Genomic DNA, 12,911 nt, shown 5'->3' with positions numbered 1-12,911 from the left:
AAGATCCATGGAAAAGATGCATATTAGTTGTGTTGGTGCATTTTATGATATGATACTAATATGTGAATATTACATACAATAGTTTTATATTTTGTGTACGATGCGACCCTCTTAAAATTAGCTTCAAAATTAGGGTTTCAAAGTTCCATGATATACAAGTATATACGGTGCAAATGATAAGTAGTCAGAACTGTAGGAAGCTCAATATTCTAGTGTATATGTACAGTACATATTTGTAATTTGATGTGACAAGTTAATAGGGAAATTATGTAAACTGGATTTGCATTTTCAGGTTTAACACTTTACAGAAATCACTTCACTTGAATGTCAACTTAAATTTTGTAAAAATTTTCCATACTTATGAGGCAGTGAAGCTTTCCTTTGTGTTTTTGTTAACATGTATATAAATACAGTGCTTGTAGTTCTTAGTGTGTGGATAACTTTTGTCTGACTATTAAATACAATTGCGTATACATAGTACTATTTCAACAAATTTGATTTTCATGCTATGGCCCTCAATGATACTAAGGTTAAGAACAAGTGAAGACATGCTTTGATACCTAGTTTACCTCCTTCATTAACAAGGCTTGAAGTAAAATTTCTAGAAACAAATACAGGCAGTTCCCAGTTTACGACTGGGTTTCCATTCTTGAGATGCATTGTAAGCTGAAAATCATCACAAGCTGGAAACATCATCAAAAATCGTGAAAAATTTTAAGGAAACCTTACTTTTAATGCATTGGGTGTATGTATTGAAAACTATGTAAACTGCATTTTTATTGGGTTTTCATAAAAAAAACCCTTCAAATATTGATTATTTGTTCCGATACGTAATACAAACCATCGGTCCTTTAACAATAGGAAGTAGCTAGCGGCAGCTGGAACGGTCGTAAGCTTCGAACAAGGGGAGAACGGTAGTTAACTGCTTGTCCGACAGTCGCGCGCCGCGCGACTGGGAGGTAAACAAACCACTTTTGCTTTCGGCCGCAGGTGTGAAGGACGTGTTCGTCATCGCTCTCTGCCCGCTTCATCGTCGTATGCTTTGTTTATATTGTGTTTTCTACTAATGGTTTGTTTAACTTGAAAATGAAACTGTAAGTACACTGTTTTCATTTTCATTACTTAATTATGGACCAACATGGAGCTATCGCCGTAGATGCGGCGATTTCCTCTCTTTTCATGAATTGAACCCTTGAATTATGTCTCGGTGCCGAGGGCGGGCGCGCTCGCGCCGAGTCATGTATTTTGGGCGAAAGTGTGTAATTGAAAAATGTAAGTACTCTTTTCATTATATTTTTGCCCTGTGCGTTCGTTACCGAGAGTGTGATTGCGCTCGGCACGAGCCTTTTATTTTGTATAATAGAATGCAATGAAAGTGGATTCGCAATTGCAATATTCTTTCATTTTCATTTATTTATTTGCATGAATTTAATTTGGATCAATTTTCGTTCTTACCCGGGAATTGATCCTTACGTTTTTATGTGAAAGTGAAATCGTGCAGTATTCTGTTTCATTTTCATATATATTTTATGATAGCATCATATTATTTGGATCAAGTTTCCGTTCTTACCCGGGAATTGATCTTTTCCCCTTTAAGTTCTATGAAGTGAATCGCAAGGGCAGTATTCTGTTTCATTTTCATATTACTTTTCACTGCTGTGCGGGGGTAGGGGAAGCGAAGGTCTGCCAGGGAGTCGTCGGAAAGCTCTCCCGCGACTCCCTTGGTATCCGATTCTTCGTCTTCCTTCCTGCCCCCCGCTCAGCTTCTTCGTTGTATTTTATATTTGGGGTCTTCCTTGCGTTCGGGGTGGGGCATGTCTTCCCCCCGTGCGTGAGGGAACCCCTCTTACTAATCTATCTATGTTACCGCAGGTGCTACATCCGTGGGAGACGACCTTGGACAGGTATGGACCACCGCGGCGGCAGGGCGTGCCTAGCATCCACGGGCTGCTGCAGCGTCTAGCGAGGTCTGGGGCGGTCTCCACTACTACCACGGCCGCTTATGCTGCTCCCCCCCTCCTGGTCTACACTCCCCATGCTGTGTCGGTGACGCCGTCTGCCGCTACTAGGGCCGCCGCCGCCTGTTTTCTTCGTGTTGCCTGCCCCAGACTTCCGCTGTTCCAGCAGCTCGCCCCTGGACCGGCCGCCAGTACCCAGGTTCCGCTGGCTGCCGATGATTCTACGAGGCGATCGCTGGGCCTGCCGTACCTGCCGCTGATGTGATCCCGCTGTTGGCTTGGCTGGTCCGGGTTCTGGGTCTACCGCTGCCGCTGTTCCTGCCGCTCCTGAGCTGGTTGCTGTTCCTGTCGCTCCTGGTTTCTGAGCCTGTCCATGCTGGTCCTGCCCACGGTGTGTCTTCCCCAGTCCCAGGTCCTTCCGGACAGGTGCAGTCGGGCCGTGTTGCTTCGGCAATAGCCCCGGCTCCGGCCTGGATGGAGGACCTGACGACTGTCCTGCGTGAGCTGACGAGGAAGAGGAGAAGAGGAAGCTGTCATCTTCGTCTTCATCGTCTGCTGCTGCCTCTTCCCCTTCGACTTCTAAGGCCCATAAGCTGAAGAAGAAGAAGGCTGCCTTCCCCCCTAAGAAGTCTCCTTCGGGAACTTCTAAGGGCTCGTCCCACCCCGGTGGGACGGGGGGTCCTTCTGCTGGTCCTCCTGCTCCTTCGGGAGCGGGGCCCGTCTCCCCTTCCGTAAGGAAGAGATAGACGGGGACCAGAGGAGTATCGGTTAACTCTGGTACTTCCTCGCCTGGTGCTAGCGGCGATGCCGCTACGCCAGGTTCCGGCTCGGTCTCTCGTTCGCGAGAGATCCCGAGTGTACGTTCTCCCTCGGGAGACCGTGCAGCCAAGTTTCGGCGCCAGAGTTCGCTCGGCGCCAAGACGCGGCACGGAGCAGAAGGCTGGTGAGAGACGCTCGGGTGACTCTTGCCAGGCCAGCGGCCGCTCTTGCAGCGACCAGCTGGTAACCCGGGTTTTCCCCCCTAAGAAGACTCCTTCGGGATCTTCTAGGGCCCGTCTCGCTCAGGCGAGTCGGGGAGCTCTTCTGCTGGTCCTCCTGTTCCTTCGGGAACGGGGCCCGTCTCTTCCTCTGCAAAGAAGAAGACGACGGGGACCAGAGGTGTACCAGCCTCGGCTGGTACGTCCTCACCTGGTGTTAGCGGTCCTGCCGCTAAATCAGGTTCCGTCTCGGCCGCTTCTCGTTCGCGAGAAGTACCGAGTGGAACGCTCTTCCACGGGTGGAGACCGTCCAGCCAAAGTTTTGACGCCCGAGCTCGCTCGCCGTCAAGACCGCGGCGCGGAGCAGAAGACTGGCGAGAGTCATACACACAACTCTCGCCAGGCCAGTGGACGCTCTCGCAGCGACCAACTGGCTGCTCGGGTTGACGTGACGGTCGCTGACCAGCCACGGGTTGAGGCGAGGAAGGGGTCCCCGCGGCCGTCGGTACCAGCCACGGCTGGTACCAGCGGCTCGACACGCCGAGAGGACGCTGGCCGGTCTCGCCGCGACAAAGAGCCTAGCAGGTCACCTGACCGCCGCTCCCATAGGGACCGGGCGGAGACGGTAACCAGCAACAGCTCGCCTGACGCTAGAGATCAGCGTCAACGTCTCAGCCGAGCCTCTCACCCCAGGCGAGCGGCAAGGCTAGGCCTGCTGCTCGATCGCCACCGCGGGTTGACGATCAGCAGCAGCACTCCAAGCACGCTGGTCCTGCCAGCGAGCTAGGGGGGAGCGTCAGGTCTGCCTCTCCTGTACCTTCAACCTCCTCGGGCTACACCGGGAGGAGCGAGGTACCTACGACTGATCGCGAGAGGTGCGCCGCTCGCGATCCCGCTATGACGCCGTATGGACCAGGCACGGGTCTAGGACCGACCAGGACATACGCGCAAGTAGCTGGAGGCGACCGTCAGGGGCCTGCCGCTGTTCCTCCTTCTAAAGGAGGAGTATCTCGGGATCTGTTCTTGTTGGAGGGACTGGACGGTCCTACTCCGCAAGACGCGGTTACTCCCGAGATACAGAGGAAGTTGCAGAAGTCATTAAGCTGATTCGTCAGCATAAAGACCTTGCGGAAGGATTGCCGCTCCCACCAGCAGAGCCCACGTCTCTGCTCGAGTCGTTTTGGGGCCCGAGAGGGAACCAAACCGACGGTGGGTCTGCCGCGATCGGAGCTTGCCGATTCTGTCTCGAACCAGAGTCTCTCGTCTCCGGACAAGAAGGCTCTCTCAGTTGCTGGCCGTCGATCAAGCTACTTCCACCTCCTCTACTGCTACAGCGGCGTTTCTATGTGTCTTCGGACACCGTATTTAAATACTCCTTCGTCCTCCTGAGAGGTTTCGACCTCGACGAGGACTGGAATGAGTCGGAGGACGGTATCGGCTCTCTCCTGTCAGGTGTCGATCAGCCCCACCCAGACGACGTTCACAGTGGCGGCAGACCCTTACCTACAGTGAGAGTTCTTAACCCTCCGCGGGAAAACGTTTTCTCCTGACGATTCGTTTTCCCAGACTCTGAGAGGCCATCGCCGCAAGGCGATGGCTGTTCCTACTCTTCTCCAACTGCTAGTTCCACTGGGAAGGCGAGCGAGTATCCAATTCCTCCCCCATTCCCTCTCTCCTTACGGCTACGAGGGAAAGAGGAGGGATCCTACAGAGATTTCTCTGTAGGATCCCACGTTCAGGACTGCGCTACCTGGGGGACCTTCGGGTCCTACCTGACGTAAGCCCCGGTCGTTGAGGAGGAATCCTGCCCCATTCTCGATTTCTTACGGGAATCGAGAGGACCACCAGCCGATATCGTTTGACGAATTCCGGTGGGGGTTTCGCAGACTGCTTAGAATTTCTACGGAATTTCTAGCGCATTCAGAGTGTTCGAGTTTTTTACGATCTCCAAACACTTAGGTCGAGACCACGGTCCAAAGTGAGCGAGACGAGAATCCCCGATATGTTACACGATAATCGGGAACCTCGCCTATGCTCGAATTCCTGGAATTTCTAGCATTGGGAAGAAGACTGCTGCTGAAAGAAACTATCTCACAGTAGGCGACCAACCTGGAATAGAGGAGATCGGACGGGAATATCCAGTTTGGCTTGAACTATCGTCTTAGTATTCTGTTCACCATTGAAGCTTTCCTTCGAGGAAGACTTCTCCTTCACTCTCTTTGATAGAGAATGAAGGTGGTCGATCTCCAATCCTTATTTTGTTTTCTTGAAGGAAAGAATTTAGGATGGAGATCGTTGTTCAGAATCCTACAAATATACTACGTATATTAACCTCGCGACATGATTCTACTAAGCAGTTGAATTGTCCGAGGGGTAGGCGCATATCCTAGTTAATCTACGGATTGCGACTTATAAGAGAAGTATTCTAATTGAACTGCAACTCGGGGTTGCCTGCAACCTCCCAGGAGTTTTCAGTTTCAATTTTATATACTTATGGTTTTGTCACGACAACACCATTTCAACTTTTATATTTACCGAAATTCGTTTCGCCTAAATATAATTGCTCGAGCATATCTTTTATGCTCGGTAGTTCTAGCCGAACGCATTCCTTCGTGGAATAATGGATTACCTGGCAACTCAGGATGACGAGTCAGCGAGAGCTCAGGCTCAACTACTGCGTATTGAACTGCCTGATAGCTAGTGTTGCCATTTTAGCGGTTTTCCCGCTAGATCTGGATCTTTTTGCTTCAGTCTCGCGGGAAGAAAGTGGGTTTAGCGGCTAGCGGGAAAGTTAGCCGTGTTTGAAAATGTTTAGCGGTTTTCTGGATTTTTTTTTTTCCTTTTTAATAGGTTTTATTTCATAAATCATTTTATTCCAATCTGATTCACTAAAAAATAATTTTTTTTAGAATTTTCGATACTTGAAACTTGCAGTGCAAGTACTAACAGTTGCCACAAAGTTACCAACTATATCATTTCGTAAAGTGCTGCATGAAATTGGTTTACAAAACAAAAATGAAGAAAACAATTTAGAGGGACAGTACCAAATTAAAGGATTATATACTTTGACCATTCAATCTGGGTTAGCGAGGGAATTAAACTACCCTTTCTCTTTTATCTTAGTCTGCCATGCGCCATTAAAAGAGGTCAAGCCAGGTTGTGGATTAAAATGGTCAAAGAGGGATCTGTCGCAAATGGCTCGGAGTCCGCTCGTAAATTGGTTTGACTTTAGGACGTCCGCATTTGACTTTCGAGGAGGAAATTCCCTTGTGGGTGCTACAACCAAAGTCATTAATCCTATAAACGGTGACCTGCCGGGCATGGCGACATTTGTGCCACATCTATGATATTTCACCACTTTTAATTGAGACGTGTGTGTGGAATTTGGAAGAATTGGCATCGCTTCAAATGGGAGGTCGTCTTTCTACCCAAGTCCAGAGCATATGAATTAAGGGATGCACTCAGATTTGGTCTTTATATATCCTTCATTAAGACTTAGTTTTGCCTGTGGTGACAACTCCTGTGTTTTTCCTGATTGGAAGGAGGAGACAGTAATCTGCCCCTAGAGCAAATCACGTGTTTGCTACTGAGACAGAAATTGAAAAACAAGATAATATTGAACCATGATTTCCATCGCTGCCAAACATTAGTTCATTTCATTCAGTTGTAGACTTCATAGAGTGTGATCGGACTCGCGCAAGTCAGTCGTTGACCTTTGTTAATTGAGATAGACGATCGCATATTGAATCTAGATTCAAAATGCCCAAGACGCAGTATACACAGAAATTCCGAAGGGAGTGGCTTCAAGATGAAGAATTAAAACATTGGTTAACTGAAAAAAAGAAGGGAAGTGGTGAAAGTGTACCTAGTTGTAAATTTTGTCAGTGTGTTCTTGCGCCTAAGTTATGTGATTTGAAAGCTCACGGGAAAACAAAAAAACACAGGGCAAATGCTGATTCATCCAACGCAAGACAGCTTACAATACCATTTCAGCCTTTGACAAAATCAAGTGAAACTCAGATTGCAGAAGGGCGTATAGCATTGTTTTATTGCAGAACATACCTCAGTATCAACTTGCGATCACTTGAATGATTTATGCAAGGCATGCTTCAGTGATAGCAAAATAGCATCGATGACAAAGATCAAGAGATCCAAGTGTAGTGCTATACTAAAGAATGTTTTGTATCCTCATTTCAAGAGTGACTTGAAGAATTCGGTTGGTGATAGTCCTTTTAGTTTACTGATAGATGAATCAACAGATATCAGCGTTAACAAATATCTTGGAATAGCAATAATTTTCTATGACGAAATGAGAGGCCAGATAGTGTCTACTTTTCTAAGTTTAACAAAATTAGAAGAATGCAATGCAAGTGGAATTGTGGCTGCCTTGAAAGAGACTTTGTATGATTTTGGACTGAATATCAAAAACTTGAAAGGCCTTGGAACAGACAATGCCAGTGTTATGGTAGGTGTGAATAATGGCGTCTATGAACAGTTGAAGGTAGAGTCCCTAATCTTGTTTTGATTCGTTGTGTATGTCACTCTCTACAACTGGCCGTCTCTGCTGCTGCAGCTGAGGTTCTTCCAAGAAATTTGGATTATATTATTAGTGAAACCTATAACTGGTTTTCTCGATCACCATTACGTCAGACAGCATACCAGAAGATTTATAATCTAATCAATGAAAATCATGATCCATTAAAAATTGTACAATCATGCCAAACCAGATGGCTTTCTATTGCAACAGCTGTAGAGAGAATCCATGATCAGTGGTTAGAGCTTAAAACCCACTTTGACATTGTACGTAATAAGGAAAGATGTTTTATGGCGCAGATGCTTTATGAAATGTACAATGATGGTCAGAATCTTGCTTTCCTTAAGTTTCTATTACCAGTATTGAAAGACATCCAGAGAGTTAACAAATCGTTTGAATCAAACGAATCTGATCCGACAAAACTTCATGATGATCTTGTGATGGTTTTAAAATCTTTAGTGAACAAAGTTGTGATACCTACTGCAAAAGTTGACCCTCTGGAAGGTAACATTAGCGAGTTTCTAGACCCCAAGCCATACCTTGGTTATCAGTTTGAGAAAGAAATTGAAAGTCTGCAACAAAAAGGATTCTCTGACGTTTTAGAAAAAAATATGAGAGCACGATGCATTAAGTTCATTACCATACTTATAAAAGAGATTCGTCAGCGGTTACCAGATAATGTTAAGATTCTTCAGCACATGTCGTTGCTATCAGTTAAAAATTCTCTTAGTGTTGTCAAAGATTCTCTCATTCCATTGATGGAGCTATTAAAAGTTTCCCCTGCAGAAATTACGATTATTGATAACCAGTGGAAGGACCTAACTTTTATTAAATGGAAAGAAGTTGGTCAAACTGTTAAGTTTTGGAATGAAGTTTTTCAGTATAGAGATTCATCTAATAATAATCCATTTAAGGAATTGGGAAGATTTGCAATATCCGTCTTGGTGCTACCCCATTCAAACGCAGAGGTTGAGAGAATTTTTAGCCAGATGAATCTTGTGAAAAATAAGATAAGAAATAGAATGCAGACAAAAATGATGAATGCTATTCTTGGGATCCGTTCAGGGCTAAAAAGACATGGGAAAACCTGCTTTAATTATGATGTGCCGCCAAATGTTTTGAATATGATTGGAACTAAAGAGACATACATCAGAACATCAAAAGCAGCAGCAGCAGCAGTTCACGGGACGGAAGGGGAGGAGGAGGAGCCAGAATCATTCGATGGCCATGAAGATCTGCTGTTTTTTTGACATATTGACAAAGGTAAACATTGGATTTGTCTGTCTGTGCATTTAGTGTTGAATTCCACATAACCAATCTAAAACTTATTTTCATCCTTTTTAACATACAATGTTAATAATCATGTGCATTATATATATATATATATATATATATATATATATATATATATATATATATATATAGTATATATATATATATATGGAGAGAGAGAGAGAGAGAGAGAGAGATGTAGATGTATTAGACGATATAATTTTACACAAGATACTTATAGTTTAGCGTTGACCCTTTTTTGTAGCTGTAAAGTATATCCTGTAAAAATCGCGTTTTCAAGTCCAAATCTAGCGGGTTTTAGGGCTCTGGCCAGCGGGAACTGAAAAGTTTTGATGGCAACACTGCTGATAGCAGCTCAGTATCAGCTGGGCCTCCGAGATTCACGGTCATGTATGTCTCTCTCTCCCCTGCTTTGATTGACTACCGAACCGTATCTCTGCCCAACAATCATGGACTTAGGTCTCTGATTAACGGGGATTCTCGCAATAATGAAGGACCATCTACTGCTGTGACGCTAGATTCCATCGCCTTCGACATTGCGAGAATTTTCAACAGAGATATCTCTTGGACTCTTTCATCTTTCTGTTTACCGCACGGTAACAGAAGTCTGTACAAGTCTCCCGCTGCATCGCACTGCGATAATGCGAATGATTTTGCAGACATCTGAGTTTGTCTTCAAAATATCTCGTATTCGTAGGTGTACAATTGTTCATTGTTCAACCCGAATTACGAGATGTGTCAGAAGACATCGCCTACTCTCCGACCTGACAGCTCTACTTCCAAATGTTCAGCCCATGAGAAGCAGTTCTTCAGGCGGCTTTCCCCTGTGTTTTCATTACTGAAGAACGCCCCGCTTTCATTGCAACTACGACTTCTCACCGGACAGCAATGAAATAGCGGTTAGCGTTTTCAGTCATTTGTAAGCACAGGTTATGAATCTTGAGAAATCCTCTCTCGATTCATCTGTGAAGACGTAGGTTGCATTCAATATCTACCTTCGTCTTCAACTGTACATAGTGTTGTTTCTCCTTAGCTGAGATTCAACAACCATGAGATGTTTTACCTTCAGGGACCTCGGTCTCTAGAAGGCAATTGACTTTCGCCTGTTGGGCACATGCCTTAAGAGAATCATCACCTCGCTGTCCGGCATTGGTGACAAACAAATACATTATTTGTTTGGTCTCTCGGCATAACCCTTTAAAGGCGAAGGTCACGTGACTTACTCGGATGCTTTGACAACTTGCCTCCTACCGAACGCAGTCAGTCGGCAGCTGTCAGAGCGCCCGAGTCAGTTACGAACTACGCTGTTGACTTAGTTCGGTTGTTACAAAGCAACCATTACTTCGTTTTAATAGCTTGTCACAGTACCCATACCATTGACACCCACCATGGAGTGTCGGTGTCCTATCCACTACCGAGAACTTCGCTGCATGGGGATAGGAGGATGCGAGAGACTTCGTGGCAAACGGACAGACCAGTATGGGTACTGGACATCACCGAAGTAGAGAAGAGGGATAGGTCATGCGACTATTTCCTTCTTTTCCTCTGAGGAACTGCATGACTTCTCCTGCGAAGTCAAGCATCCAGGGGATGGGGATCCGTGACGCTCGATTTCGTACCGAACTTCGTAGCGAAGACTCAGAACCCTTCGGTCCCTGACGATTGGTTCGAGTCGTTCACAATCCCCTCCCTAATGGACTTCACCGCCTTCGATGCGAAGGAGATGCTGCCTTGTCCGCAAGAACTTCTCCGTGGCGCAGGTACTGAAGGCAGGGGTCTGGTCCAACCAGACCACATGCCCTTCCTTCTACCTTCGGGATATTGCCCACAGGTCCTTGGATCTTTTTCCTTGGGACCCGTGGTGGCTGCTCAACACGTTGTGTAGCGAACCCAGACCCTCGCAGGCTGAACAGCATCGAGTCCTGGTGTGACCGTAAGAATGGATGAGTGAATGAGAGTGTGACTGGCTCCTCTTCCCATCTTTTTCTTCCCCTCTACCTGTGGTTAGAGGGACACGGTCGGCACCCTGCTGGATAAGGACAAGATGCAGGTGAGCTACTCAACAGAGCCCCATCCTATCCCTTTCACTAGGGATAGGAGCGTATATCCACCACTTCCTCCAACAAGGGGGAGGAAGTGGATGCCAGCTTGAGACAACCCATACTTTATGTTGCCTCTTGCAAACAGGAACAAGTTCTTGCTTGCTGGTACGAAGAGATACGCTTGCCTCTCTCTTAGTACTCGGCCCAGAGGTCTGACCATTGATCCTGCGGTGCACACCCCGATCAATCGGACAGAGGCTTGGATCCCTCCCTCGCTCTTACGACCAGGGAGGCATTCCAGGGATGGACGAACACCAGTCTGTTCATCAAAAGACTCAGATTCCTCCCACCAAGAAGTGAGTCTTCCTATTGTTAAAGGACCGATGGTTTGTATTACGTATCGGAACAAATGACAATTTGTCGAAAATTGCATTTTTCCTAACTATACAAACCTGAGGTCCTTTACATATAGTCCCTCCTCATGCCACCCCTCACTCTGCGTATTTTGCATGGGCCAAAAGCAAAAGTGATTTGTTTACCTGCCGCGCGACTGTCGGACAAGCAGTTAACTACCGTTCTCCCCTTGTTCGAAGCTTACGACCGTTCCAGCTGCCGCTAGCTACTTCCTATTGTTAAAGGACCTCAGGTTTGTATAGTTAGGAAAAATGCAATTTTCGACAAATTGTCATTTTGCCTTATTGGAATGATATTTCTTCTGTCAGACCGGCGCTGAAGCATCGTAACCCTGGAACATGCGTCGTACACCTGGAAATAATTTCTGATGAATATAATTGAAAACACTTCATTGTTAGCTAATATTTCCAATGAAATATATTTATTAATTCTTCTTGACAGATGTTTATCACAGCTTGGTCAACGCAGTGTTGATGTTGTAAATCGTACCAGCGTTTCTGATGGTGATGATAATCGCACACGTAGTTGGTCTCGATCTCGAACTCTGTCTATGTCTGGGAATCAAGGAGGATCCGTAGGTGTTTCATATTTCTTTGCCATTGTTATTCAAGTAGATTCTTTTCTTGCCTGGTAGAGGTAACTATTGTATTGGACTATAGAGTTTCCATTATAAGGCTTAATTGTACAATCTTTTGGGGAAAGATAGGTATTAGATAAGGTGTGAAGTATTAAAGGGAGTGTCAGCATATTGTGCAGTGGTTTTTTGAGCTGAATATAAAACATAAAATAGCCCTAGATTTTAATTAAGACTTGCTTTAAGCCATTTAATCTTATGTATTTATAAATATTTAGAGCTTTATTGACTTGTCTTTTCAGTGTAGCAGAGATGGACGAGGATCTCCAACTTTATTACCAGAAGAACTAACTCTAGACTATATTGAAGTAACCTCCATACCTCCCCTTCCTTTGTGGCTCTTACTTGAGGCTGACAAAGACACACAGACCCATCAAACAAAAAAGACAGACAATAAAGAGGAAGTAAGTTTTTTGCAAGAGACCAATGTACTAAATCCTCATGAAACAATTTGAGCTTTGCAGTGTGTGTTTCTGAAAGATGCTGAACATCCCTTCTGGTGTAGTAGTTTTAAAACCCATGACATGTATTTCCATGTTCCTAGGATGTACATAGGATAACCAAGTATGTAAATGCAGTGAAATATGTAGGGTAGTGCCATTTTCCTCTCGCACTTTATTTATAATATGCCCAGTCACAACAAATAAGACTTCCTTATAATATCTTATAACAAGGTTGTAGTAATATCTTTGCATTAACCCCATGTAGCATGCTGATTTATGAAGAGTCAGTGTAGTATTCCTAACAAAGCTAAAGAATAGTTAGTTTGCATGAATGCCTTTAGTATTCTCTGTGGCAATATTTAGAACATTCATTTGACATTACAGACTTATGCTGAACTGTTTGGAGCTCCTGCTATGTCTGTTGAAGATGATGACTTAATGTTAGACGATGATGAAGTTGATGTGGGTGGTTCACGACGGAAGTCCCTTACACATGAAGTTAAAAGCATTGCCTTTTTTGGTCCACGTCAGGTAAGAATGAAACTATTTTTTATCTTTCTTTCCATGTTCTTAATTGTGCATCTTTGAGCCCAAACATTTGAATTTTCCAGTTGAT

The 12,911-nt window shown here is 45.2% G+C and overlaps 1 protein-coding gene across 4 annotated transcripts in view; it reads left to right on the top strand.

The window, feature by feature from the left end:
* The window catches only part of LOC135195346 (dmX-like protein 2), a 572,993-nt gene that overhangs the window by 261,983 nt on the left and 298,099 nt on the right, over positions 1-12,911 (top strand). For all 4 annotated transcript variants that reach the window (XM_064221627.1, XM_064221621.1, XM_064221608.1 and 1 more), the window contains exons 26-28: positions 11,660-11,792; positions 12,095-12,256; positions 12,680-12,826. In XM_064221627.1, the coding sequence (XP_064077697.1) occupies positions 11,660-11,792; positions 12,095-12,256; positions 12,680-12,826 (442 nt within the window). The remainder of the gene's footprint in view (positions 1-11,659; positions 11,793-12,094; positions 12,257-12,679; positions 12,827-12,911) is intronic.

Source organism: Macrobrachium nipponense, chromosome 20 (assembly GCF_015104395.2).
Source record: "Macrobrachium nipponense isolate FS-2020 chromosome 20, ASM1510439v2, whole genome shotgun sequence".
Lineage (NCBI taxonomy): Eukaryota > Metazoa > Arthropoda > Malacostraca > Decapoda > Palaemonidae > Macrobrachium > Macrobrachium nipponense.
The sequence above is the reverse complement of the archived record's forward strand: the minus strand, read 5'-3'. Positions and strand labels throughout refer to the sequence as shown.